Source organism: Aspergillus udagawae, assembly GCF_001078395.1.
Source record: "Aspergillus udagawae IFM 46973 DNA, scaffold_7, whole genome shotgun sequence".
In the NCBI taxonomy this organism is placed as follows: Eukaryota; Fungi; Ascomycota; class Eurotiomycetes; order Eurotiales; family Aspergillaceae; genus Aspergillus; species Aspergillus udagawae.
This window is the reverse complement of record NW_025091270.1, coordinates 869,432-896,893: the sequence shown is the minus strand read 5'-3', so window position 1 is coordinate 896,893 and position 27,462 is coordinate 869,432. Positions and strand designations below refer to the sequence as shown.

The 27,462-nt window shown below is 48.9% G+C and overlaps 9 protein-coding genes and 1 non-coding gene across 10 annotated transcripts; 5 read left to right on the top strand and 5 right to left on the bottom strand.

Moving 5' to 3' along the window:
- Positions 1-1,725: 1,725 nt before the first annotated feature.
- Positions 1,726-2,918, top strand: Aud_008995 (NAD(P)-dependent alcohol dehydrogenase; the record flags this gene model as incomplete). Its single annotated transcript, XM_043293859.1, has 3 exons — positions 1,726-1,902; positions 1,954-2,565; positions 2,622-2,918. The coding sequence occupies 3 exons, from the start codon at positions 1,726-1,728 to the stop codon at positions 2,916-2,918; spliced, it is 1,086 nt and encodes a 361-aa protein (XP_043149794.1).
- Positions 2,919-2,969: 51 nt separating this feature from the next.
- Positions 2,970-3,769, bottom strand: Aud_008994 (uncharacterized protein; the record flags this gene model as incomplete). Its single annotated transcript, XM_043293858.1, has 2 exons — positions 2,970-3,523; positions 3,571-3,769. The coding sequence occupies 2 exons, from the start codon at positions 3,767-3,769 to the stop codon at positions 2,970-2,972; spliced, it is 753 nt and encodes a 250-aa protein (XP_043149793.1).
- Positions 3,770-3,963: 194 nt separating this feature from the next.
- Positions 3,964-4,043, top strand: Aud_008993. Its single transcript has one exon. It is a non-coding gene; the product is annotated as a tRNA-Arg (tRNA).
- A 659-nt stretch (positions 4,044-4,702) lies between these two features.
- Positions 4,703-5,828, bottom strand: Aud_008992 (prenyltransferase spyF; the record flags this gene model as incomplete). The annotated part of the gene is made up of 3 exons (XM_043293857.1): positions 4,703-5,303; positions 5,358-5,652; positions 5,705-5,828. 3 exons carry the CDS (start codon positions 5,826-5,828, stop codon positions 4,703-4,705), a joined length of 1,020 nt encoding a protein of 339 aa, XP_043149792.1.
- A 1,159-nt stretch (positions 5,829-6,987) lies between these two features.
- Aud_008991 (geranylgeranyl pyrophosphate synthase spyE) lies at positions 6,988-8,240 on the bottom strand (the record flags this gene model as incomplete). The annotated part of the gene is made up of 4 exons (XM_043293856.1): positions 6,988-7,372; positions 7,422-7,748; positions 7,797-7,951; positions 8,013-8,240. 4 exons carry the CDS (start codon positions 8,238-8,240, stop codon positions 6,988-6,990), a joined length of 1,095 nt encoding a protein of 364 aa, XP_043149791.1.
- An 892-nt stretch (positions 8,241-9,132) lies between these two features.
- Positions 9,133-9,654, top strand: Aud_008990 (terpene cyclase spyD; the record flags this gene model as incomplete). Its single annotated transcript, XM_043293855.1, has 1 exon — positions 9,133-9,654. One exon carries the CDS (start codon positions 9,133-9,135, stop codon positions 9,652-9,654), a length of 522 nt encoding a protein of 173 aa, XP_043149790.1.
- Positions 9,655-10,884: 1,230 nt separating this feature from the next.
- Aud_008989 (FAD-dependent monooxygenase spyC) lies at positions 10,885-12,522 on the top strand (the record flags this gene model as incomplete). Its single annotated transcript, XM_043293854.1, has 4 exons — positions 10,885-11,216; positions 11,271-11,545; positions 11,609-11,979; positions 12,037-12,522. 4 exons carry the CDS (start codon positions 10,885-10,887, stop codon positions 12,520-12,522), a joined length of 1,464 nt encoding a protein of 487 aa, XP_043149789.1.
- Positions 12,523-14,366: 1,844 nt separating this feature from the next.
- On the bottom strand, positions 14,367-15,989 carry Aud_008988 (GIY-YIG nuclease family protein; the record flags this gene model as incomplete). Its single annotated transcript, XM_043293853.1, has 1 exon — positions 14,367-15,989. One exon carries the CDS (start codon positions 15,987-15,989, stop codon positions 14,367-14,369), a length of 1,623 nt encoding a protein of 540 aa, XP_043149788.1.
- A 2,322-nt stretch (positions 15,990-18,311) lies between these two features.
- Positions 18,312-19,091, top strand: Aud_008987 (acetyltransferase spyB; the record flags this gene model as incomplete). Its single annotated transcript, XM_043293852.1, has 1 exon — positions 18,312-19,091. The coding sequence occupies one exon, from the start codon at positions 18,312-18,314 to the stop codon at positions 19,089-19,091; it is 780 nt and encodes a 259-aa protein (XP_043149787.1).
- Positions 19,092-20,070: 979 nt separating this feature from the next.
- Positions 20,071-25,575, bottom strand: Aud_008986 (non-reducing polyketide synthase spyA; the record flags this gene model as incomplete). The annotated part of the gene is made up of 2 exons (XM_043293851.1): positions 20,071-24,882; positions 24,946-25,575. 2 exons carry the CDS (start codon positions 25,573-25,575, stop codon positions 20,071-20,073), a joined length of 5,442 nt encoding a protein of 1,813 aa, XP_043149786.1.
- Positions 25,576-27,462: the final 1,887 nt, after the last annotated feature.

Sequence of the window (27,462 nt, the reverse complement as noted above, 5' to 3'; positions counted from 1 at the left end):
ATCTTTATATTCGATTGTATCGATATCTTACTGTAATGTAATAGCTTGGTTGACCTCGGAATTGCTCTGATTCCATCATGCAAATAATGCCATTGATTAATGACTCCATGGTGCCATGACGAAACTTTCAATGATGAGCAGATAATGGGTGGAAGTTGTGATGGTAATGAACTGGTTTAACTTAAATTATTTGAGTGGCACCTGGTTGACTGTTGTCTCATCCTGCTTGGAGTGAGGCTATCATTGACATTGAATAAAGCGTTATTTGCTTTTGGCTTACTTGATCTGGTATTAGACAGGACGTTGTTATGAGATAGGAACAACAACTGATATATCTCTCCTTATGAAGTACTATTTCACAAAACCTTCCATTCTAAGAGTGGGTGTCAATCATATAGCCCTGTCACTCCTACGAGGACTTGAAGTCTATGTTTCCTATCGCAGCCTTCCCAGCCTTAAAAATCGTCCCGGGGCGCTATTCACCGTCTTTTAGTGGATCCAGAATCCACTTCTATATGACGATACCTCACAGAGTGATTGAAACCAAGAGATATGGCTATCTTCGGTGCTCTCAAATTCATCGAATACCATTCGAACATACTCCGCGTGGGAGGATACGTCCTTATCTACACTCGTTCTGAATTGTGATTACATATCCCAAGCTGAGAACTTGGTTTCCTTATCTATCGTCCCCGCCGAAACATGAAGCCTTGTGAAGCCACTGGGACCATTTTTGGTCTATCCTTGGGTAGGGCACATTCACACGTGGGGGTTCAACTGTGAAAAGCTGGAGAAAATCTTTAGCACTGTGCGGATGCGACTCCTACGTCTAAGCATCATCGATATCTGAAAAGGGCCTTGAAGTTAGGATAATCGTTAATTAATTCCTATTGCCGAGGCGGGAACAAGATCGGGTAATGGTCACTTTCTACGGATGTGACAAATAACTATAATCCCAATAGCCTAGATCGTTTGATCAAACAGCATGGCTTCTCCGATCTAATGCGAACCTGCGTCATCGCCAACAACTCGGGGATTTATTCCATGGGCCTAGAATAATACACAACCCCTGACCGGCCATGGAGTCGGCTCAACTTGAGCAGAAAGTTTCCGAGCGGGTCCACATAATATGTGCCGAGTGTTCACATAATCTGTACCAAGTGTGGAGATAAGATTCTGAAGAATGACGAACGCCATAAGCGACCTGCATATGTGGTCCTGTGCCTAATCCTGTGCCGCCAACCAGAATCGAGGAAGCGAACCGGAAACATGGTAAGAGTAGCCACGACGGCCGAGCGACCCACCCATGGAATCATCCCGAACGTCCATTATTCCACCCTTGTCTGAAGAAATTGAGTTATCCCCGAGTAAGCAATAGCTTAAACAGCAGTAAGCTTACAGGCCCATAAGGAAGCTTATCAGTGCGACAACTTGGAGGAAGTCCTATGTGCCACCACCCAACGGCATATAGTACGCTTTGAGAGACCAAAAAAAGATAGAGAACCGGCCCGATCAATGTGGCGGTTTGCCGGACATAATGGAGATTAAAGTGGGCGCTTACCATGGTCAAGGCGAGTGGGTACGGAAATTTCTTGCCGGATTGTTAAGCATCGACGATCTTCCATCTTGCCTCGGCGCTGTTGGTGTATATAAGGCGTCTTGAGGACCCCTGGAGAATCAATGTACCACTCACAGACTTAAACTAAATTGAGACGAACAGATACAATGGCTGCTACCGACTACAAATTCGAGGGCTGGCTTGGCCTTGACAAGAATGCCGTCGAGGGCAAGATGGTGTGGAAGGAGTTTACGCCCAAGGCGTGGGAGGAGACCGATATTGACATCAAGATCACCCACTCCGGCATCTGCGGCTCTGATCTGCACACACTGAGAAGTGGATGGGTATGTAGCTTTCAAAATGCATTGTAAACTGCGAGACTAACCTATCTCCAGGGTCCCACTATGTACCCCTGCTGTGTCGGCCACGAGATCGTTGGTGTGGCGGTGCGCGTGGGATCGAAGGCCGAGGGAGGCATTAAGGTCGGTGACCGTGTCGGTGTTGGAGCCCAGAACGACTCTTGTCTGGGCCGCAAGGGTGACTGCGAAGAATGTGCCTCCGGTATGGAGCAGTACTGTACTCATGGAATGGTCGGCACATACAACGGCGTCCACCTCAACGGTGACAAGTCGTATGGTGGATATGCTCTGTACCACCGTGCTCCCTCTCACTTCGTCTTCAAGATCCCCGATGCCATCCCCTCTGCGGAGGCCGCCCCCATGATGTGCGGTGGTATCACCCTCTACTCTCCTCTGAAGCACTACGGCTGCGGTCCCGGCAAGAAGGTCGGAGTTGTAGGAATCGGTGGATTGGGACACTTTGGTATCCTGTTCGCTAAGGCCATGGGCGCTGACAAGGTTGTCGCCATCTCCCGCAAGGCCAACAAGAAGGAGGATGCTCTCAAGCTGGGTGCTGATGAGTATATTGCAACTGATGACGAGCCTGATTGGGCTCAGCGCTACAACCGTTCCCTTGACCTGATTGTTTCCACTGTCTCTTCCTCCAAGGTATGTACCATCACTCCTTATGTCTGGTTAGTGAGGCTGTATCTGACATTCATCAGATGCCCATTGTGCAATACTGCTCTCTTCTCCGCACCGACGGTGCCTTCGTCCAGATGGGTGCTCCCGAGGACGGTGCTCTTGAGATCCCTGCGTTCTCTCTGATCGGCCGCAGAGTCAAGATGGGCGGTTCCCTGATCGGCAGCCCCAGTGAGATCCGGGAGATGCTCCAGCTCGCTGCGGAGAAGGGTGTCCACCCCTGGATCCAGCAGAGACCCATGACGGACGCCAACCAGGCCGTTGTCGACATGGATGCTGGCAAGGCCCGCTACCGCTACGTCCTTGTCAACGACCAGTAATTAACGAAGTTTAATGTATATACCTGCATCATGTATAGACTAATCCGATGATCACTCTTGTTCAATTCTTTCAAACGCTCGTACAATGTATTGTTGGCTGCTCAGCACCACTTCACTGCCGACGCTCCAATCCCCGTCTTCGGTGCCAATGGTCGTCATAGAGGGTAGTTTGTCGACATCCGGGCCGAGGATGTACTTCGTCTTCCACCCAGAAGTGGAGTCCCACTCCTCCCGTCTAGCGGTGACCACCCCTCCGCGCTTGACCACGGCTTTCCCGTCTTCAACGTGCGTCTGCTCCTGGCGCAGCGCAACATAAGTCCCCCAAATCCTCGCAATGAACATCCGAATCACCGTACTCCCATCCTGACCCTCCCCCTTCGCCTCCAATACCCATGAAACCCCCCTCCCTAGACCCTCAGGACCCTCTCTGAAGGGCAACTCCCGCCACACCTCCTCGTACTCCCTAACAGGCGCACCAGGAAGATCCCAACGCGGCATCGACCCCGTTTCAAGGTCATCCCCGTTCGGCAGCGCAGTAAAGTTCCCGCAATCCACAGCATCAAACGCACTATGCGAGTCGATGGCGTGTGTGAAAAGCACTCGCACTGTACCTCGAGTTAGCTTGTGTCACAAATTGCGCGAGGGAACCTACGTGGGTCCTGGCTTTCTACGATGCGTTGGCCGGCGATCGCCCAGTCGATTTTACCAGAGGATTTGTCGACGCGGAGATCCACGTACCAGCCCATTAGAGACAGGACAATGGTGTCGGTGTTTTCGAAGGCGGGGTCGGGGAGCCAGCGGAGGGAGACTCGGGTTGAGAGGCTGCTGCTGCTGCTGTGACTGGTGGTCATTTTCGGATTGAAGGTCTGGGTGCTTTCTTGCTGTAATTGAGAAAGGGTTGGTTCAGTTGCTTATTTTAAGAATTGGGCTGTTTGTTTGTGAGCACATTGCATTGATATGCCGATATGCCTACCCCGCAGATCACGATCTTATTGTAGCATTGGCCAGGGACATAAGGCTATTATGGGACAATTTGGGCTACAAAGGTCTATTGGCTCAATGGTAGAGCACCTGTCTCCTATGCTGGACAACAGGAGGTTGTGGGTTCGAGTCCCATGTAGATCGACCTTTTTTTCGGCATCATTTTTACACTTGTCCGTTTGGTACGGTTCGTTCTTCTCGATTATTATTCGATTTATATGCGTCTTGATTTTTGTTACTTCCTTCCCTGTTCCAGTGTCAGCTTATAGCCCGTCCTGCCGTGGCATCCAATATATATTACTTAGCCGTCGACATTCCAGCTAGTGGATAATTTATACTATATATCCGACAGAGCATTCACAAAACAAATTTAGTTTCTCCTAGCATCAGAGAGAGAGATAGCAATACTATTTATTCTTCCTTTTGTTGCAGAATTCTGTTGAAGTCGGCGAAAATAACAGTCGAGGCCACTGCTACTTAGTATCATATATTAATGACGGTGAAGTGGAGCTTAGAGTATTAATCAAAGCAATGAAATGGTTATTGTTTGAGCTATCCTGCTTCTTACGACGAATATACTCGCACGTCGGACAGAGCCTACAAACGCAAAGTCTTACGATTTGTTCGTCCCAATTATCCAACCATGCCACTCAAGAACAAAGCCCATCACCAGGAGCAGAATCCATGCTAGCCAACATTCAGTCTGGCCAACATTCAGTCTGGCCCTCCAGCACGCGGTACTGCCTCGCCGAGGCAAAAGTCGTTGACTCGTGCCTCGACCTCAGCGTCGTCTTCATGTAAAATCACTGGAGACGGAAGGCCCGGCTAGACAAGAACTGATCGATCTTTCCCGATCTTAGTCCCAATTCAACAACACAGGCAACGATAGTCCACAGCCCAAGCGCAAAGTTCTCCTTGTGAAGCGGGCCTCCACTCTCCGGCTTCTTCGCATCGAACCTCAGCAGCTGATGCAAAAACGACAAAGCCCAGACAAACATCCACGAGGCCCACAGCCAGCTGGAATTCTGGGCCCGCAGCTGCAGGTAGACAGAGCCGAGCACTAGACCCGCCAGGACGGCCAGGAACAAGTGGATGCGGGACCCCACGGCGACGTACACCGAGTTCACATTCATCTTTGAGTCGTCGACGACATCTTGGTAGCTGTATGCTGTGTTGAGGTACAGGGTCCACACGAAGACGGTGATTGCCAGCGGGAGGGACTCAGTGATGCTTTGCGTGACTGGGATCTCGCGGCCTTTGATTGCCATCCAACCGATTGCGCTGGGCCAGGCTAGTGTAAAGCCGAGGAAGTACTGGGGATAGATGCATAGTCGACGGAAGAATTGACGCTTTCCGTAGGGATAGAGGATTGTGGCGACGGTGACTGGGATCATAGCAGCCGCGCTGTTTTTGATCAGTTATCCACGTTCTTGAGACTTTTGTGAGAGATTCTCATACACGTCGTGACCCTCCAGCATAATATCCATCAGCCACCAGGAGACAGAAAATTGGACCAACATCCAGATGAAGCCCTCGGTTGCAGTCACTCTCCCCGCTGCCAAGGGCCGATTCTTGGTGCGCGCTACATTTTTGTCGATGCTGCGGTCGACCCAGTCATTCCAGACCATGCCAGCACCGCAGTAGATGTAGCCGCAGAGGAAGCATAGAAGAGCCTGCCGTAGGATGTGGTTGGTCGAGATCGAGGTCGGATTAGCGGTTATTTCATTAGCACCAGCAAGTAACGTTGCCCAAACTGAGATGCCCGAGGTCAATGGGTGAATATTGTATATAGGGAAGGGACACACCTCCTGAAAATACAGCAAGCCATGGGTTGTACTTGTGAAATCTGGATAGGATAAGCAGGTCCTTCACGAGCTGCAGGACAGATCGCCGCTGAGGAGATGGGTCAGTTTCCATGACTTTGTACATTTTGAACATGTCTCTATCAACAACGAGTTAAGAAGGGCGAAGCAGACAGTCAACTAGCGACTGATCTATCAATGGGGATGATGTTCAAGGAGGGTAATATACATGGCAAATATTACCTCAATATAGCCAGCCTTGCCTTCGTAGATGTCGCTGATAAACAGGGAAAAGCACCGACAGCCAGTTTGAAAACCACCGACAGCTACATACTAGGGCTGACTGATTGAGATGCACGGTACTATCAGCCCACGTCCCTCCTTAGCTTGACTCGGTAATAGCTCAAGCAGCCAGCTGATGAGTCTCGGAGCTGCCCCATTGAGCATTTCAGCAATCCTGCAACTTCATTATCTTAGCCGGGGTGCCTCTCAGAACGCAAACAGGGCTGCTTTAGCAGTCCAATAAGCCAAGAACCGTAAAGAAGTGCCTTAATAGGCGTCGACTGGAATAGCTTATCACACTAAAAAGCTAATGTACCTTATGACATGGACTCGGTCTCAATCGAAAGACATCTATTGAAAGTAACCTGATTGGGGCGGCGTTCACAGAGTTGCCTTGCATGAATTTGGTCCGGAGCCAGGGTACCCCTTCATCGCTGACAATCAGCTTACGGACCAAGACAAGTCGACACTATTAGCCCTGCGACCTATGATAGTGTGCATTGGGAGTAAAGGATAGTATTGGATTAAGTTACCGCTGACCGAATCCCGATGGATTCAAGTCGACTCAGCATTGGCCCCCTTGGCAGATACTCGACATCATTCATTTTTTATCTATGGATTCGATTGATTCGAATATCTCTGTATTTGCCATATCGAGTATATGGATACGCATCGTCACCCTTAGTTCAACGGGTAGCTAATGACTTGAATGAGGTATGTCCTGGTTTTATGCTTACTCGTTTTTGGATCATCATAGACTGTGAACCCATCGTATTAGAAATATACACAATACTAGGAGCATGATTTTGCATTATAAATCTGTTTCTGAAGAGGAACTCTAAGACCGTGGATAAACTCCTGTGTGGGCACATACCGCTGATTATCTACCCTGTAGACAAGATCTGAACGTAAGGGACAGCAGAGAATAAAATCAAATCACAAATTGGTTCCAAAGTAGCAGCCATCTTGCAAACTATGTGCACGCAGGTGATAACCAGCAGCAGCTACTCCTTCAGCTCCAGAAAGTCCAGTATCCCCTTCAACCCAGCGGTGTTGCCTAGATCACCAAAGTCCTTCAGCATTTCTCTTGCCTCTGCCGTGAGGCTCGCCAGCTTCTTGCGGCAATAATCGAAGCTTCCAGTAGACTCGGTGATACGGACAGCGTACCGCTTGACATCTTGGTCGTCAGTTTTTTGCTTCAGAATATTCATCAACTGGAAATTACTCGGATCACTGCGAATGCTGTGGATAATGGGATAGGAGAATTTGCCCTCAGTGATGTCTTCCCCGAACCCTTTGTTCTTTGCATACAAATCGCTCCGAAGGTTCTGGTAGTCATCGCGGATTTGGAAGATGATCCCGAGAAGGTCGACGAGCGGCACGCAATCCCTGTATCTCTATTAATCACCATACATGCAGTGTACAGAGAGGAGCTCACTTTGGATTCTGGCTTTCCATCTGCATCAGCTTGATCGCAAGCCGGAACAGCCCGCCGGTTTTGTTGCGAACCATTCCAAGGTACTCCTCTTCCGTGGGGCAAATCAAGGCATCTCGCCAGTAAAGATCCATGCCCTGGCCGCGGTGAAGCCTCAATAGCTCTTCTGTGAAGACGATCAGAGCCTCAGGCTTGCCTAGCTTTTGTAGCTCCTGTTGAGCCCAGAAGTAGGCGAAATTGGCCGAGTTGATGGTCTGCGCGATACCGAAAATGCTATGCGCGACGGGGAATCCTCGCCTGAGTTTCGACGAGTCTTGGATATCGTCAATTCTGTAAATTGTCAGCTTCATCCTCGCCAGGCGCACATGGACTACATACAGCAACGAGGCCGAATGCAGCAGGCCGACCACCCGCTTGATGATGTCGAGTTTGTCCTCTGGGATTTGGAGCCATTGGTTGAAGGCCGAAATCAGCTTGCCTCGAATGTCTTTGCCTGGGAAGCTGCAAAGGTAATCAAGAGGAGCCCAGATTATCTGGTGAGAGAAGGTTGTTAGAGTACAGAAGGTTACCAAGGGGCAATATTTATCCGTGTACCTTTTCTTGAGTGATCTTTCTCTGTTGCTCGAGCTCAGATGCACCGTCAGAGACGCAATCGGAACTAGAGCTTGGTGTTTCTGTTTCGGTTAGAGTGCCATTTACTGCCTGAGGTTGGGCTTCTTGAGGTATGAACAAGTTTAAGTGAGTCCATAGCGACTTCGACGGGTCTTGGAAGGGCTGCTGGCGATCGAGCTCGTAGAGGGACGCTACTGGCATTGATACCATATTGCAGCAGCTGGGGGGCTAGATTCAAAAAAAATCTACGAGATACTAGAGAGATATGGATTGGCATTTTTCAGGTGTACTTAGAAATGTGAAATATATAGAACTGTACAACCCAGGCACAGCTGAAGCTAATCAGAACCAGAAGATAAGCCGCTTAGATTCAAGCTTGATAATTGTTCGGAGTAAACTTCAATTTATCCACATGCAGCGTAACCTTACGACGCCAGCCGAAGATCAAACAATGCTATGACCATGCCAGTGGGGGTGGTTTCGGAGTACACTGCTAAAGACGTGGAAAGAAAGGTATAGGACCAGCCCGGAGGAGATTGCCACTCAGGAGCTGCATCCCTGCTCCGAGGGTGTCAACTTCGCATTTCACTTGTTCCTACATTATCAACTGAACCGATTTTCATGGCGTCTACTAACTGGACTAGAGTTTGTATCCCTGACTGGCCACCGACAAGGAACAGCTCATAATCCTCGATGCACAGAGTACATGAACATTCCCATCCGATTCCGATTCCTTCCTGGAGCCGACATGCAGCAGAACTCAACTAGGTCCGACCAGTTGGATGCATGATGTACGGAGTACTGTATCCTACCGGGATTATCCACCAAATTGCAATTCGGCGGATATTGCATCTTGACGTATTGTTGTATCCTTGCTGTTTTGACCCTACTGCTATCATCCCTACTAGCTAGAGATGGTCGTGTCTAGACACCTCTTTGGCTGAGCAATTCGATATATAACACGTATCATCATGACCACCCTAGTTGACAGGGAGCAGGAACCATTAGAAAGCGACAATTGTTGGATTGAGATATTCTCCGAACTGTACCGTGATCAATCTCAGTCAGAATCACATTGGCAATATCCCTACTGCCCACCATCATGGACGCATTTGACCTTTCCTCAGCTCCGGCCGAGTTCCAGGTCATGAGACCTATCTGTGACGTGATGGTCATCTTCACCGGAGCGACCTGGGTGATCAACTACATCGTCACGGTACGGCAGATCTTCAGGGACAGGGTGTGTGGGATGCCTCTGGCCTGTCTCTGCTGTAATATCGCCTGGGAGATCACGGTTGTCCTTGTTCACCGGCCCCCTTATTTTCTCCTCGACGTCTTTTTTGCCATGTGGCTGTCGGTCAATATGGTCATTGTGCACGGCTCGGTCAAGGTCTCCATGGAAGAGCAGCTTCCCTCGCCGGTGATGCACAAGTATCTCCCCCTGATCGTCGCCTTGACTATCTTGTGCTTCATATCGGGTTATCATGCGCTCGCGGAAATGTTGGGCCCTACCAAGGCCGTCTGGTGGGGAGGAATGCTCTCCCAGTTGGTTATGAGCGCTGAGTGTTTGGGTCAACTTTTGCACCGGGGGAGCACGCAGGGGGCGTCGTGGGTGATGTGGTAGGTGTCTTTGCTCTGAATGGTTTTTTTTCTCTTGAATAGAATATGCTGGAAGCTGAAAATTGGTCTCCGTCGGATTGTCCAGGATCTCCCGCGTTCTCGGTTCCTATTCGGCAATCGCCGGTGTATTTTTGAAGTCTTGGTTTTGGCCACAGCAGTGGGGCTGGTTTGACAATGCACTGACGAGATGGATTACGGGCATCTCATTGATCATAGATGTCATGTATGGCTGTATCTTCTGGTATATTTGGCAGACCGAGAAAGGAGCCAAAGTAAAGAAGGCATGAGTCGAGTTGCATGTTCTTTGGACGCAGACTCGTGAACTATTGGCTGGACATACAGCATATTGCACTTCCCTGCACAGTTACGAGTATCTTCATACAATTATGATAGTTATCTCAGATATGACTGCTCTGTATACAAGGAATCTATGTTCGAAGCCCAACCTACGAGTTTTCTTCAAATTACTTCCTTGCTGAATTTCGAGTCGTCTCCATGACAAATCCAACTGGTTCTGTTCCCAATAGCTTTCTGAGCGTCGTCATAATGTACATTGGTACCTCCAATTACCTGGAAAGGCGAGTTTGCTGATAACGAAGTTCTTTTCACGGACATGACCACTACATGCATGATAACTGAAGGTCGTCCATTATCCACCGAATTGCTACCAAGTCTCACATTTTATGGGTCTTCTAAGGCACTAAGCATCCCCCTAAGCCGATTGGACAGAACATCAACATACAAGAATACTGAATATGAATACATGATTTCTCCTTGTCCATAATCCGGCGGATTGATCACGGCCTCGGCGAGCAAACAGGCCTTTCTTATGCACCATAATGTGCGTAGTAGTATTGAGTTGGTTCCTATGTCTGTACATCTTTATGTATATAATTCCATAGCTTAGCATGTCCCTATACCCTGTGGGAGGCCTCAGGAGGGCATGCTTCTCCTGACCTCCGCTAGATGTTAATTAATACAACAACAACAGCAACATAAGGTAGCATTTCCAATTCTGAGCCGGATCGAAGAATTTCTTGTCGCCACATATAAGCCGGTATCGGGAAAAAGACAGGGAATTCCGCCTATGGCAAAGACTTCTCTTCACGAATAGACCGCATATGCTAGCTCAGAATACCTACCCTAATTTGTTTCCATTTCCTTTAGCGGTTCATGATCGCTGACCAAGAGACGTATATTCTCCTCTTGCCCTATTCTCCTTGTTTACCCGAACATGAGCAGCGAAGCTTACTCGAGTACATTGCCTATGATGACGACCAAGTCCCCGTTCAAAGTCATAATCGTGGGCGGCTCGATTGCTGGTCTCACCCTCGCCCACTGCCTCAGTAAAGCAGGCGTCGACTACATTGTTCTCGAAAAGCGTAAGGAGATTGCGCCACAGCAGGGCGCATCTATCAGCATTTTTCCTCATGGGGGCCGGATTTTGCAGCAGTTGGGGATATTCTATCTGGTTGAGGAGCAGATAGAACCATTGCACACGGCGCATCAGTGCTTCCCTGATGGGTTTACTCATACTACTAAGGCCCCACGGATTATTCATGAGCGGTACTGTGCTACCTACGTGTGATTGACCGTATCCACTGCTAATCTGGTTGATAGTTTTGGTTTGCCTCTCGCCTTTCTAGAGCGGAGACAAATGCTCAGAGTGCTTCATGACACGCTTCCCGATTTGTCCCAAGTTTTGGTGGACAAGGCAGTCATTTCTGCGGAGCGGGAGGATTCAGACCTGATGAGGGTCACGACCCACGATGGAAGTGTATACCATGGCAATCTGGTTGTCGGTGCTGATGGTGTGCACAGTCGAGTGCGCGCCGAAATGTGGCGGCTGGCCAATTCGCAAAGTCCAGGTGTATTCCCTGAGCATGAAATGAGCTGTGAGCACTGTAATATTCAAGAAAGATGCAATCGAATAAGGCTGATTACTTTTTTAATTTTAGCGATGACAGTCGAGTTTGCCTGCGTTTTCGGGATCTCGTCTTCCGTGCCCAAGCTGAAAGCAGGCGAGCAAGTGGCCAGCTTCAACAATGGTAGATCGTACCTCACGTTTCCCGGGAGAAACGGTAGAATCTTTTGGTTCTTCCTGCTGAAGCTCGACCGGAAATACTCGTACTCAAATGCTCCGCGCTTCTCCTCTACAGACGCCGAGAAGATATCTGAGCGGTTTGCCGATGACCACATCTGGGACGGAGTGTGTTTCCGAGACCTATGGAAGAATAGAGAGGTGTTCTCTTTCGTGAATCTTGAGGAACATGTGTTTCGAAAATGGCATTGGGAACGAATCGTCTGCATTGGTGACAGCATGCACAAGGTAGGTTTCTGTCTTCGGGGATATGAACTCGGAATTTTGATCTGACATGCCTCGAAGATGGCCCCAAATACAGGCCAAGGGGCCAACACCGCCATCGAAGACGCCGCTGCCCTTGTGAATTGCCTCCACCGGGCTCTTAGAGCAACGCCTGATGGTTCTATTTTATCATCGGCTGAAATAGATGGTCTCCTCGCAGAGTTCAATCGAACTCGATTTCGGCGTTTACGCGAAATCGACCGAGGAGCCAGGATGGTTGTTAGATTGCAGACAAGGCAGAATCTCTTCCTCCAGTTGCTCGGACGCTACTACCTGCCGTATGCCGGCAATGTCCCAGCGGACGCGGCGTCCAAGGTAATCGCCGGAGCTGAGCACCTGGACTTTTTGCCCCTTGCTACCCGCTCAGGGGCCGGATGGTATCGCTTCAGGCCAGGTCTGAGTGGAACTGCCTTGATACCGTGCTTGTATCCGGTTTTGGCGCTTACGCTGTGTGTCCTTGCTTGGATTGGGAACGATTTTGTTCGAAATAGAGTTGTGTTCACTTAAGACATGTTGTGGGTGGATGGTACACTACCATGCAGTCAATTCACTACCTCGCATCAAGGAGTTCAGTCAGCCAATATAGACGCTGAAAACGTTGCCAGCCCTGCCAAAAACCCACCTTGTAAAAGCAAATGATACGTCTTTGGCGAAGTACAGTACACTTCCTCACATTGAGATTATGCCTATTCAATACAACTGGCCTGCGCGTGGAGCGTCTAGTTGAAAAGCCATTCTACTGGCGATCCTGGAGACGAGTGCTGGACACTCGGGCCGATTTCGATGCGGATCGATTTGGAAGAGATATGGAAGGTCGGCTTACCATCACTCAAAGCAATCTACTCGGAAGATCAACGCCAATCTCTCAGCTGCGCCATAGGGACGATAGTCGGCATCATTTCGAATCGGGCCATTGGCTTCCCAAATGGCAAAGTCCAGACCTGCTTATGTCTTCTCTTACCGAGGGTGCTTCAATTCAGACCAACTCAAGAAAGCCATAGCTGGAGGGGGATACTGCGTACCGAGTTGTATACGTGGCCACTCACAGGAACCCCTTTGCTTTTTTGGTGGCCGGGAGAGGGCTAGGTTTCCAGGCATATTATCAATTGAACTGTTGCCATCAGCAGGGGTTATATGGCGTCTTATCAAATGGTCTGTGAGTATATCCAATGCAGTGATAGAATGGGAGGAGTACATTTGTACTACAAGGGAGATGCAGCCTTGACAAACATATTACGTTTCCAGCTTTAATTCAGTGGCTAAATGGTCTGCAGTGAAGAAAGCAGTATTATTTTGGGATACTTGAGATGCATCGGGATCTGCAGCCTTAATGAACCCCGTATACTGAGGAACAATGCTCTATCATAGTCTATACTATTGGAAACCAGCCCAGCCGCATTGTTTGACCAGCAAACTCTACTCCTAGTGCAATTGAACCAACACATTCATAGTGAGGTGGATATGCGTGATGCTCCTGCGTGGCTTCTTGTTACTTCCACGCGACTTGGTCTCTGGGGAAGTAGCAGGCCAAGAATTGACTCGTATGATTTGGCCGCAATTTGAAGGCTTTTTTTTACGTGTCACTCGAAGTGTTCTCTCTTATCCACGCGCCAAGCAGAATGAGGCTAATCAACGGCGCTGACCCTCTAAGAATGAACCGCTTATCCATTTGTACTTTCTACATTTACAGTTTGTCTGGTTGCGCCGGTCCGTCCAGTGCACTCTTACGGCGCATTGTAGGGTCCACATATCTGCCCCGGTCTACCATGGGAAAGACCCAAAAAAATGCAGAGATAGTGATGTTTGATAGCCATGTGCAAAGTCAAGCGGAAGAATGGACGGGGAATATGATGTTGATTCATCAAAGAAAACGGATACAGGGTTCTACTATGTATGAGGGAGGGCAAGACAAGTCCATAAAACTTGCTAGAGCATTTGGACGCAGGACTTTGAATGTCCAAAGCATCTACAAGTTGGGGTGCGTTAGAAAATTTTACTGGTCAATATCCAGTAGAGCCCAGCCTGAGGTGAGAATATTTAATGAAACTCGCCACCATGTCCTCTACATACTTAAGTTGAAATGGACGAAGCTCCCCACAGTACCTTGAACGTCTCGGTGGTCGTCCGAAATTCACGGACTCCTTTCCATTCCTTGTCCAGTCTTAGGCAATTTAGTGTCTGGAATATTCACTGGCCACCGAGCCCCACGCATGAGCAACATACTCTTCTTGTTCTCTAAAATGCTGACTTCTGACGTCTTCCACCTTGAATTCTGGACATCCCTTCTTTGACGTTGCTCTTGAAGTGTGTTTGGAGTGAGTAGAGTGCTTTCTTTCCTCCAAATCAAGTCCTTAATGTCTCGGCTGATTCACCGGAGGCGATATATCTTTCAGAAATGTTTTGATATCTTTAAGCCTTTTCGTCTCTTCAGTTTTCAGGACCCATTTAGACCCGCCTCTCAGCTTCATCTCTTCGTATGGATTGGATGCTATCCATTTTGACCATTTCTGGATCACTGCGATGGCGTCAACCGGTGCAATTTCAAACCATTCAATGTGCTGCTTCAAACAACCAGTGCAATAGATTCTGAGCCGGCGATGATGCAGCTCCGCGTGACATAAGGCTTCGACACGGCGGGCATTGGGAACTTTTTGAGGATTAGGTGAATCTGGATAGAGTAATTTGGCAGCTCTGTTGCATGCGAACGACCACTCCTCATGACGCTCGGCCGTGGTACGACAGGTGTATCCGATTTTGATGAACCCTTTGTTTCCTTCGACCTCATACAGGTATACATATCCAGGCTTCAGGTCGCCCGCCTTCACATCTAAGCAGCTCCTCGCTTGCGCTCCAATCTCTTTATATGCCAGTTCGCTGTCGTTAAGTCTGTCGCTCCTTTCTATAATGCTGAATGGGCTTACATCATATGCAACGGGCCAATATTCAGCTGGATTCATATTCAGATTCAGAGGCGATTGTCGTAAGTGCCTCGGCATTGAGACAAGCCGGTTTTGAGGAGCTGATGGTGTAGCGTCGTCAGCCAACTTCGCACGCTCAGCCAGCCATGTCCTGTGAATCTCCATAACCCTCGATTTCCATAATTCCACATGTTTGAAAGGTTGTTTATCATGGAAATAGCAAAGCCTATTATGTTCAAAAACTCTGACGAGGTAGTCAATTTCATCGGCGTTTTCTTGATACGTCACTGAATAGACAATCTGGTTGATGGTGCTAGTACAGTTCTGCACCTTCTGGCCCCCGATTTCACGGGAACAATCTTTCTGCGCTTTTGTTTTCCCTATGCATTTGGTAGACACTCCGTCTAGAGCCTTCGTAACCTGCCTCTCTAGAGACAGACGAGGCTTGGTGGCGGGATCTCCGTCAGGAAAAGCAGTTATCCATTGCTCGACACGAGATTGCATGGAAGCCCCATGGTCATGGTACCGGCAGTGCACGAGCTTAGCGAGCTTTTCTAGCTTGTCCTGGAGTTCTAGAGATGATGAAGTGGAAGTAAGCATTGATTCAATCAAGTAATCGATTTTTGCCTTCTTCCCTTCCGCAATAGGGTTTTTACAAGGCTTCTTCAGTTTTGTGAGACATCCACATCGTCCATTATCGAGACTAAGCAGGGTTTTCAACGCATCATGGTCAATTTTGGCTGTGTCTTCTGCGAGCTGGCCGTCGCTCGTCGACTTCGATGTGCTCCGGGGAGGACTTGGCGGAGGAGTGAGAAGTACAGAGGAATCAGCCCCAGATGCCCCGCCATCCTTGACCTCACTGTGTCTTTTGTCCTTATCAGATTCCTTGCAATTATCGGACAATTTTGCCGGGGACGGGGAATTTGGAGGGGTTGGATGGACTGATTTTGTTGCCTTTTGCAACTCGGAGACGGTCAAGGCAGCCAGGCCATCTACAACCGGATCGCTCTTCGACAACATGGAGGCGGACTTCTTATCAAAATCTCCCAGATTCATAAACAAAGAGGGATTCTTCTTTAGAATAGGTGAGAAGGAGGTGCTTGCTCAAGCGCCGGGACTTGACTGCTCTTGATTGTATTTAACTGAGAGACTGGATATGCAAGAGAGGTGTCTCGGCGGCTAAAAGTCGCCGTCCATCAGAACAATAGAGAAGCGAAGGCGCCATCTTTGAATTTAAGCAAGCCGTATTGGGCCCTTTTCAGAGGAATGAAACAAGTTACCCCGCCTCGAAGAGCAAGGGTCTCCCATGTTAGCAGCAAATGAAACTGCTCCTAAGTAACTAGCCTTGAGCACGACCACAAGCTGAATACTGATCAGACGGTAATCCGTTTAATTTTATGTTTTTTGCGACGGCTCCCAACAAAGTTCATTCAAAACAATCATCCTCCCAGCCTAATGAGACACACGGCTCTGAACTGGCAGCTTTGATCTGCCCAGGAAGAACTCCTGGAGCCCCTCAATTCTGCAAGCCCAGCTACTTACCGAGCTCCTTAGGAAAATCTCACCTGTCTCGGAATAGGACCTTGTGATTCGGGTGGTCTTGTAAGGTACCGTGTGATCTCGATGTCATGCGGCGTCTAGTCAATGGGCCAGCCAGTATTTTTCGGCGCTGCTTAAAGCCTTTCAGTGAGGGCTTGACTGATCAGCTGCTAATGGAAGTCCAGGTTTTCGCTCTTCGGTCTGCCCTAAATGGAAGTATTTAACCTGATATTAATCCAGGCTGTCAGCCTTGCTTGTCTTCACTACGCTATGATTCGTCAGCCACGACATACGGCCAAGTCTTTGGTTTCATGACACCTGTGGTTATTTCTCTCAGCCACCGACATGCAGAATAAGGCTGATTAGTGGTAAGTGACCATCTAAAAATGAGCCACTTATCCATTGTACTAGCCCCTGATCCAGAGGACATCTATCTGAGTAGATTAATGCCGCCAGGCTGGCAAGCTAGCTCACCATCCTGCCACAATGATGAGGCTACACCCTGTTCTCAACACTTAACTAGTAGCATAATATATATACTTACCAGAAATGTATCTGACTGCCCAGAAGAGGAGTATGGGTAGGTCGCTAGCTATCTAGCAGAAGACCCGTCCTAAAGGCCGCAAAATAATCCGCATCTCGCCGGGCGTTAGGACATATCCCAACCCGCCTTAAGCCAATTTCGAATTGTCAAGTCAGAGTGGGCCAAGGAAAGGACGAACACGGAGCTACCTACGCCATCTGTTCGGAGATCAACTAGACCATCTGTGTTGTGGACGAAACGGGCTGGACTGCCCCTTCGGAACTGATTATTTCTTTCGGCTATGACCATCGAACTTCGTCTAATCAAGGCACTAGGTCATTCTTCTTCCTGCTTGATTCAATGTATGGTTGTCGAGCAAGAGAAGTAAAAAAGGAAGTAATCTAGATGCTAGATAACTTCTAATAAAGGACTCTCTATCTGGGAAGCTAGGGATCTTATCCAGGCAAGGAATAAGTAAGATAATAAGATTAGGGGGTTATCTGCTAATTCTGTTAATTCTTCACCTTTACCTTTAGAACCACCAAAATGCGCGCCACCAAGGTGTTTAAATTACTTTATTATAGGAAATACTAGAGTTAGATGCCCTACACGCAATATTAGCTAGATCTAATGAAATAATATTCTATTTTGGTTGATTTGGATAGCTTCGAATTGAACGCGTTGGATTTGGAAGGGGGGTGGTCCGGCTCGGGCGGGTGTCCGGCTCGGTTGGAAATTACGTTAGTGATCCTTGGTTACGTCAAACAATCTTGCGTGGTGAAACTACAGTGGCGGCCAGCACACCCACTGTATATAAGTTGCTCCGTCGTGCCATATTGGTTGATTGAATTCGGGCTACTATGCAGAGAATTTCTCTCAAAAGATGCATATGTTATCCCGCTGCACGGCTGGTGCGTCCGCATGCATTAGCCTATTGTGATTCTGGCGAGGACTAGCACCATATAATTGAAAATATCCTTCTCACTCCACTTTCCAAGGGTGCCCTACGTGTCGGTTTCCTGGCCCTGTTTGATATTCTCATCGCCGTACGATCCGGCTCGGTCAGCTCTGGTTCCATAAGCCAACTATAGTTGATAATGAGAGTCAGCAACTGCTTGGCCCTCCAAAGGCAAAAAGGAAAAAAGAAAGTATATATCTCCGAATTGGATAATCCTTCTTGATTGAGGTCTTTCGGCATTGCCATCAGTTACTAGAACCCGTTGATGGCACGTGGACTCTGACCTTAACGACGAGACGTTATTCCATCTTTCTGAGAGTTATCCGTGTACAGCAATTTCTCTGACTCAGTCAAAGGAATGTCTGGAAGCGAGCGTAGGGTTTTTGAAACCCTTTTGTATGCCATTCCTTTCCTTCTCGCTCAGAATTTAGTAGCTGCCATTGTGGTTCTGAGAACGAAGAAGAACTCAGTTTTCAGGTACATGTGGATTGTTTGGTCCATCTTTGTTTTCTCTCGATGGCTTCAAATCCCGATATCGCACGGTGAGAGTGCCACATACACCACTAAGGTGGGAATCCAGCTTTTCATGGTGATCATCCACGGCTTCAATCTCATCTTGGTCAACCCGCTGGACAAGCACGAGCTTCTTCAGACAAAGACCATTGATTCAAAAGATCATTTCCCGTGCAAGACGTACAAAGTTGCCCGTCTTTTTATATATTTGCGGGGCGTGCGAACACCATGGCAGGTGAAAAGGATCCCATCGCACCCGAAATACCTCGCACAACAACCGAAAGCACAAATCTCTCGCAATACATTTCTGATAAGGCAGGCTGCTATCCTGGCGTGGCTGTACTTATTCTTAAATTGCACAGGCTATCTAGCCGCTAGAGACTCGTCACTACTGTCAAAGCCCGTCTACGGCCTAGACTACCTTCGCGTTTCCAAGGAGGAATGGCGAATTCGAATTATGACCTCGCTGATATTCTGGTTTGCCTTCTTGCGGGCTGCGGTGGATATTGACTATCGCACCGCGTCTATTTTATGTGTTGGCACAGGACTGGACACTCCGGAGGAATGGCCACCACTGTTTGGTCGTGCCAGAGAGGCCTACACTCTCCGCAATTTCTGGGGGTGAGTTGTCACCATACGGCTGTGAAGGAGATCTGCTAACGTGCCTATGTTTTCAGTACATATTGGCACCAGGTGTTCCGATGGCCACTCACCGCGATAAGCAACTACCTGGCCCGGGATCTCCTAGCTCTTCCTAGGCCATCATTGCTCGAACGATATACCAACATCTTCTTTGTCTTTCTCCTTTCAGGCGTGATGCATGTCATGTCGGACCTATTTATGGGCATCCCTTTGAGCCAGTCGACTTCTCTTGTCTTTTTCTGCTCCATGCCGTTAGGAATTATGTTTGAAGATGCGGTTCAGGCAGCTTGGTCTCGACTCACTGACAGTGATCGTCCTGGAAGACCCACCGTCGACAGTGATGGGTGTGCTGTGCCTTGCTGGCATAAGCTTGTGGGATTCATCTGGGTGTGCAGCTGGCTTAGTCTCACAACCCCGGTCTGGTTGTATCCTGGGCAGACGTCGACGACAGGGAAAGGCGTGTTCATTGTCAATGTTTTGGAGCTTGTTGGTACACCGACAGCTATTGCGATGACTGTTAGTGGCGGTCTTGCGGTAAAATATATTATTCGCGGAGAGCTTTAGAGCAATACCGCAACAAATTTTACTCGGGGAACAGGATTACAAGTCTCAGTAGTATCTATTTCGGAAACAGTGAAGTGCAAGATATAAATGACAAAATATTATTAGGAATGAGAGAGATCATTAAGGTATCCAAGCAAATAAACAGGACAACATTGATCGCAAATGATTGACCGTGCGGTCCGGAGATAATTCGGTATTAGTGCTCAATTTTTAGGACTCTGGCGTCTTTCCTCTGCTTCCTGCATTCCAAGCATCCACCACACTCTTGACAAGAGCAAAACGAAACGACCATCACTATGTCCAGTATTTCAACGCTTTATTAGCCGAGGTACGTCTGGCTCTATGGTTCCGTAATCTGTCCAGAATCCACCCTGGAAGGTGTGATGAGGCAAGACGTTTTAAGACTTGGACGCCAAAATAAGCCGAGCGAGTCTGCCTATCGTAAGCTCGGGACTCAGTTGCATCAAATCCATCTTCAAGCCAAATGCTTGTTGTAGGTCGGACTCGAGCTCGACGGCGACCAATGAGTCCAGACCCAGACTTCGAAGCTCAGTTTGAGGGAGTATGTTCTCTGTGACGTTGAAGCTTTCCGACAACATCCTTGATAGCTGGGCAAGCACGGCATCACTGTTACTTATAGGTCGTACCTCCGCATTGTCAAACATTGATCCAGTGGATGATGTACGTCGACTGAGAGAGGATGAAGTATTCCGTGTGGCAGTCGTCGTTCGCGAAGCTCGAGCAAGCCGGTCGTCTCGCAGCATCTGAATTTCTCGACAGAGCGTCCCCACGTCGAATTGTCTTTCATAGAGGGAGATCGGTCTATGAAGATTGAACACTTCTTGAATTCGGTTCTCCAACTCAGTTGCGGCAAGGGAATCGACACCGGCTTCCGCGAGGAGTGTGCTGGCGGAAATCTCACTTGGAGCAGTTCCAGTTATCTCGTGAAGCAGGCCACTCAGTATAGGGTCAATATCTGAGATCTCGCTGTCATCTGAGGGCTGGCGAGCTTCAGTGGCCGGTTTGTAGACCGCTTCTCTCTCGACTGAAAGCTCCGAACTCTGACTGTTGAGACTGGCTCTCTGGACGATTCCGTCGAGGGAAGTGGTGGTAATCCGAACGAACCTCGCGCCAAGGATGGCAACGGTCAATTGCTTACTGGTTGAGTCAAATACGAATGTGTCACTCAGGAGCTCCCTGGGCCCACGGCGTGTTTGTTGAGTATAAACAGTCCATGGGCCCATCTCTGATTGGAGACTCTTGAATGTGATCAACTCACTCAGGCCACAGCAGATGAATACATCATCTCTCTTGCAATCATCCCTGCACAGCGCCAGTACTTCTGCGATCAATGTGACCTGGTCCATCAGGAGCGGATCGCACACTGCTATTTCCGAGCTGTTGCGACCAATTGCCGGCATGTGCAGCTGGGCGACTGCCGCGGTGTCTTTTATGGTCATGGCTTTGATGCCCCTATAGCAAGGCTTGTACTCGGCGACTTTCTCCAGCACTTTATATATTAAGCTTCCTTTCATGGAAATTGCCGAAGGGTCATCAATGATATCCTGGATATGCCTGTAACCGATTACCCGCTGGATCACTGACCACTGGGACCCCATTCCGGATTTGCCATGTCGCTCCTGCTTAAGAGAAATCGTTCCTGTCGCGTGACATATGCTCTGGGCGTCTTTTTCACTGATGATCGAGAATCCCCACTTGCATGGTCCGACGTGTTTGAGCCTGAGGCCAATGCGAACTCCTGGAGCGTGCCCGAGCGGGTTATGGATTTCCAGATTCAGAACCTGTACATGAGCAGACGCCATCGAGCATTCGCAGCCGCCAGAAATGGCCGCAGCTTTAGCGGCCAGCTCGACAAACACTGACACAGGACACAATACCTCCCCAAGGACTTCGCGGCCCTTCAGGTACCTAATAAAGTCTGAATGACAATGATTGACTCCGAAATGCAATTTTCGCGGTTCTCCTCTGAAGCCTTCGTCCCGCAGCAAATAGACTAGTGGCTTGTGTTGGTCAGAAATGATCCTCTCCCACTCAGAGTTGTTCTGGCCCGCTATATCAGAATATAAAAGCCAGAAAGCTTTCTCGTCAAATTGGTAACCAGGAACATCATAAGAGGCAAAATTTGTCTTCTCTGTGTTATGATACAGCCAAAACTGCACATCAAGGCCTTCATTCCACATCCGCATCGTGGTTTCCGTTAGTGATGCCAAAGGTTCTGATGAATCCAGTTGTAGTCGATGAAAGGAATGCCCTGAGCTGTTCTCGATCCCAAGGGCGCACTTCACAAGTGCTATGCCTCTGGATCCGACGCCTCCTTCAACCCATGTACAAGGTCCTAGTTCTTCGTTAACTCGAGAAATAGCATCGAAGAAATATACCGATTCGCGCGAATGACGAACAACCATTTCGGGAGTGAACTCCTTCCAGCTACCGCCCATGGAACATGTTTCGATTGGAATATTCGGCGTCGCATATGAGATATTCCGTGCCAGAACCATATAGTCATCCAGCAAGCAGTCAACCAGCTCAGAATGATAGCCGTGAGTAGTCTTTAACCTTCGAGTCTTGCAGGATGCCTTGGCTTCGAGGGTGTGAATGGCTACTTCAGTGCCAACAAGAACGTGGTTCCTGGCCCCATTGAAGCATGCAATCTCTATCTTATGATCTGGGACTGAGCGGGCCAGTTCGAGAGCTCCCTGCCTGTCTACCTCAACGGCAAGCATACAGCCCCTTTCTTTGCCCCATTTTTGCTGGATTAGTCTGGCTCGCCCTGCAACTAGCTTAAGAGTATCGGCAAGTGTCGTGATCCCTGAGATACACATTGCAGTGAACTGGCCAATGCTATGGCCTATGACACGGTGGACGGATAAGCCTGCACCAAGCCAAGCTGCGGCGCAAGCGTACTGCAACGAGAAGAACAGGCAATGAAGGAGCACCACATCCTCTATGGGCTGTTGGTCAAACAAGAATGGGGTCAGGCCACGGTGGCCCATCCTGCGGAGGATACCGTCGCACTCGTCAATGTGTGATCGCAACAGCCTTGAACCTTCATACGCAGCTTTGGGCAGGTAGACAATGTTCCCGGTTTGGCCTGCAAAGACCAGAACAACCGGCTTGGGCTTGATTGAAGGCGACGATATTTGTTCATGTGGTCTCGCCTTCTGTCCAAGAATGCTTCTCAAGTCACTTAGCGAACTTGCAGCGAAGGCGATTCGATGTCGAAGAGTCCGATTCTGCTTTCGAACCACATTGAACGCGATATCTGACAATGGGGCGTGTGTATTGTCTAGCCAGTGACTAAGGGCAGTGAAGTACATCTTCAGACTCCTTTCTGATTGCCCAGTTATCAAAAATGGGTATCCAGAGAGTCTGTCATTATTGCTAGCACTAGACTCTGGCCGAGGTGGCTCGCAAACAATCACCGCAGCGTTATTGCCCGCTGCACCATAATTGTTGATGCAAGCAGCACGGAAAGTGGCCTTCCATTCGAGTTCATTAATTGGGACCGACAGGTTGTCAGGTTCAAGTGGCGGAATCGATGCATTCAACGCAGTAAAATTGGCCTGTGGTGGTATTCGTTGATTTCGAATCATCAACAGGACTTTGAGCAGCCCTGCAATTCCTGATGCGGCTTCTGTATGTCCGATGTTGGCTTTGACAGAGCTGAAATGCAATGTAGGTCTCGAACCCCCAAACACTTGTCGAATACTTCTGCATTCGACTGGGTCTCCCCGCGGAGTACCAGTGCCGTGAGCCTCAACGTAGGTGATGTCCTTGGGTTGCATTGCTGCCAGAGACAGAGCCTTGCGATAGAGGTTGACCTGTGAGTGTGATGTTGGGACAGTAATTGCGTTGTTGCCGTCGCAATGATTCGCTGCCGATCCGACAATCACGCCTAGAATATCATCATTGTCGGCCACAGCGCATGATAACTTCTTCAACATGACAAAACCACATCCTTCTCCACGGCAATAACCATCAGCAGAAGCATCGAATGGACGGCAAGGACCAGTTGGACTCAGAAACCTGGCTGCCGCCAAGTTCTCTTGCATATTCGGGCAGGAGATTATGTTGACTCCTCCTGCCAGGGCCATGCGGCATTCGCCCATCCTGATGTCCTTGCATGCCTGATGGATAGCCACAGCTGACGAAGAACATGCAGTGTCAATGGTCATTGATGGTCCCGTCCACCCAAAGTAGTGACTTATGCGACCGCTCACAAAGGCTCGAGCAGTGCCTGTGAATGAAAATGCCGTTGGGGCATGAGAGCAGACGTTCTGCTCATAATCGGAACCTCCGACACCAACGTAGCAGCCAATGTTCTTGTCTGTGAGGTCGCTCCCGAAGTATTCAGAGGACTCAACAGCTTGGTACGCCACACGTAACGCAATGCGCTGTTCCGGATCCATGTAAGTAGCTTCCCTTGGGGATACTCCGAAGAGTCCGTGGTCGAAGTGGCCTGCATCGGAAAGGAAGTTGCCCCTCAGAGGCTTTTCCCGCGGTGTGTTGCGCAATGACTTGTCTACCGCAATTCTGCCTTCGGGAAAGTCACCGATCATTGTGCCTCCTGTTCGAATGAGTTCCCAGAATTGCTGCATAGTTTCTGCACCAGTGAATTTACAAGCAGCTCCAATGACAGCAATAGAGTGCTCTGGGTAGTCATAGCGATATTCATCCTTCGTTGACGATTTCTGTTCTTTCGGCGAAACGGCCGAGGTCAACGGCGGCGAGAAAACTTGGAGGTTGGCGGATGCGGTAAGTGATCGTGGGACTGAGCTCACAAGGCCCAATTCCAATATGAGCGGCCGCTGGTTTTTCTCAGGCTGCGACTTCAAGCTGGAAATAGTCTCCGTCATGGTTGAATACCAGTCAGCTGGCTCTGTCAACACGCATTTCAAGGTAAGCTCATGCAGCTTCTCCGCCGATGTGATCAGGTCCCCGGTGATGTTATTTCTCAATGGGACCAAAGGTGTGTTGATGATGGGGAAACGTAGAGACTCTTCGTTGTTGCAGATTTCAAGTAGATCTTGAAGAATCTCGGCGTGTGTTCTGCTATGGTATCGTCCGTGGATGGGAATTTTCGTCACCTTAGCGTTTCGTGCTGCCAGCTCGGCCCGCAGCGATGACACCTGGGACTGTTTGGCTGTGATGGTGATGCTTCTATCGTCGAGCTTGACAGACGTGTACACCTATTAGATGCTGTTAGCTTGACACGCTGACACTGGGTCGCCGCATCATGTCTCAATACGCACCCCAGGATAGCCTCTCAGGACTTCTGTTACTCGATCCTGTACACAGTTATCTTCCCAATGTATGATCATACAGGCGTGAACATCTGTACTGTCATATGTCAACCTGTCCAGGTCAACGTAGGCACCAATGCACGTGGCTAATCTCAATGCGACAGTAGCGTTGCACCATATGTCTCTTTCTGTCTTGGAGCATGCCAGAGCGGCAGCACTGAGAAAGCCTGTGCAAAGCCCCTGGAATCCACCTTTACACGTGGAATGCAGAATACGCCGATGTCTGTCTTCTTGGGAATCGTCGGCATCCAAGGAGTGCGCAAAGCGGAGATACTGAACCAGATGAATAATGACTGTGAGCGGTGCTAATAGGATGTTTGGCAGGTCTTCTGGTATTTCCAACGAGCACTCATCCCTAGCCCAATCTTTCAACTGTTTCAGAGCTTCGCCGTTGACTTGGCTCAAGACGGGCTTGACCTCAACCAAATGCGACCAAAACAGTGGCAGGTCATCCACTACCTTGGCAAGCTCTTTCAACTTCGGGTCTTTGAGATTTGATCGAATGCGCTGCAGGCACTCTCTTGAGGGCGGAGGGGTCTGCGAGCCGCAAACAATTGTCGATGGGAGTGCTAATGCCATAGAGAACGAGTACTCTTTGCTCAATTGAGAAGCGATATCCTGTTTGTTACAAGGCTTTCCAGGGTCGATTGTACATTATCATCTATTGAAGGACTTGTTGACCGGGTCGATGATTATTGTCACAAGGCCGTCTATAGAGGGATATCGTGATCAGGACATTGCTATGGTGAATAGACTCGCGATTATTCGGCCCGAACGTAACGATATTGACCGAAGTCATTCCAGTCAAGGACCTTGACATCAAACTTGAACTATCGCTGCAATTTGATTTGTCCATTGTCGTTCAAGCTACAGACTCATATTCTCCACTAGATGAACACGAACTAGCACGCATGCCTTCTTGTCCCTTGCATCCTTAGAGCCATCCGCATCTGCAGAGGGATAGCAAGGAAGGCCGGCCAAGTTTGCCAGTCGTCAAACACTGAACTGGAGACCGGATATGAATTCATAAGTGCTGCGTGCTAAGTAAGGGTCCCCTGACAAGCTGATAATTTAGGCCCGATGAAGGGTGAATCAGAATGGTTTGCAATTCATGCATGTTGTTTTCTGGATGATTCAGTGCGCTCGCTTCAATCGGACTACGGCACCTGGATGGAGTCATCAAATGCCTCATTCTGGACTGGCCAGGCCGGTCGTGGCAGCAATTTGGTCGGCTAGGATGGCGTGGAAAGCTTGAATAAGACAATATCGGATACATAGGGATCCATGTCACTTACTGCCCGACAGTGATCATGTCAAGTGCGAAGATAACATCATGTCGGCCGTTCACTATCCAATTGAGTATGAGAAATCTAAACTTGGGCTTTATGTCTGTCCTACCATTGCGTCAAGGGCTCCTGGCCAAGCCAAATCTGGGGCGGCTTTGGAATGCGGATCATCAAAGGGCCATTGCTCCACGTCTGACGTGCAACCACTGTCATGGCGCTAAAGTGGCGTGTGCTCATAAACTGCCTGCAAATCTTCAGGTATCGCCATGCATCCGATATTCAGGCCCTAGCTTCCTTTTCCGACGCATGTTCACGAGCTGAGTGCGCGCCACCGGCGACCTGCGGGCCAAAACATCAGATTGTAGGGAGCCTGTGTGCTGGTGGGTCCTATCATCCTATCTCAGGACTCAATAGCTTGACGTGTTCCAAGCACCTCGTGGTTCGGTTGAGAATTTGTCGGTTGAAATTGGAATGTCGCGCTCTGCTTTAGATATCACTGATAGCATACCTGGACCAGCGGATTTCTTTGAACCTCTGTACTGACCGACAGAAAGACTAGCACAGAGACTCGCCGACTTGCATGGTGCAGGATTATCTGTCATGATTCTGATATCAACGACGGCTCATAATTTGGTCATTTGCATCGGGTGACCCCTGTTCGGAGGAACCGAATGACAGCCGGTATGGATCACAATGTTCAAGTACTTGTTTGGTACGCGGGGCAAATCAATTCTGTTCACCTGCATGACCTGCTAATCATTCTATGCAGAATGAATCTCAGCTGTATACAGGAAATCCAATCATGAACTACCCTCGATTCCCGTCATATTCGGGATAAAAGGTCCGGCTATGACGCATTGAGGAAGCCAGATATGCAGGGTCTTCCCTGATAACGTGTAGACTCACGGTCTAGATTCATTAGAATCGGATTGAGTACTCTTTTCATTTACGCTGATATCGTTCATTCCGCACGAGACATGTGGGATGGTATCTTGCATTCCACACTCAGGACGTGGAAGTTCCTGCCATGCATGAATATGCTTTTTGCCGCCAGAAAGTTTTTTAAAACTAGATTTACTGTGTATCTTTCTCGAGGGATAAATACTGCTGCATATGTACATGGCGCTGTTTGTCACCTGCTCGCCCCTGGGATGTCAACAAAATGATTCGTTAAACAAGC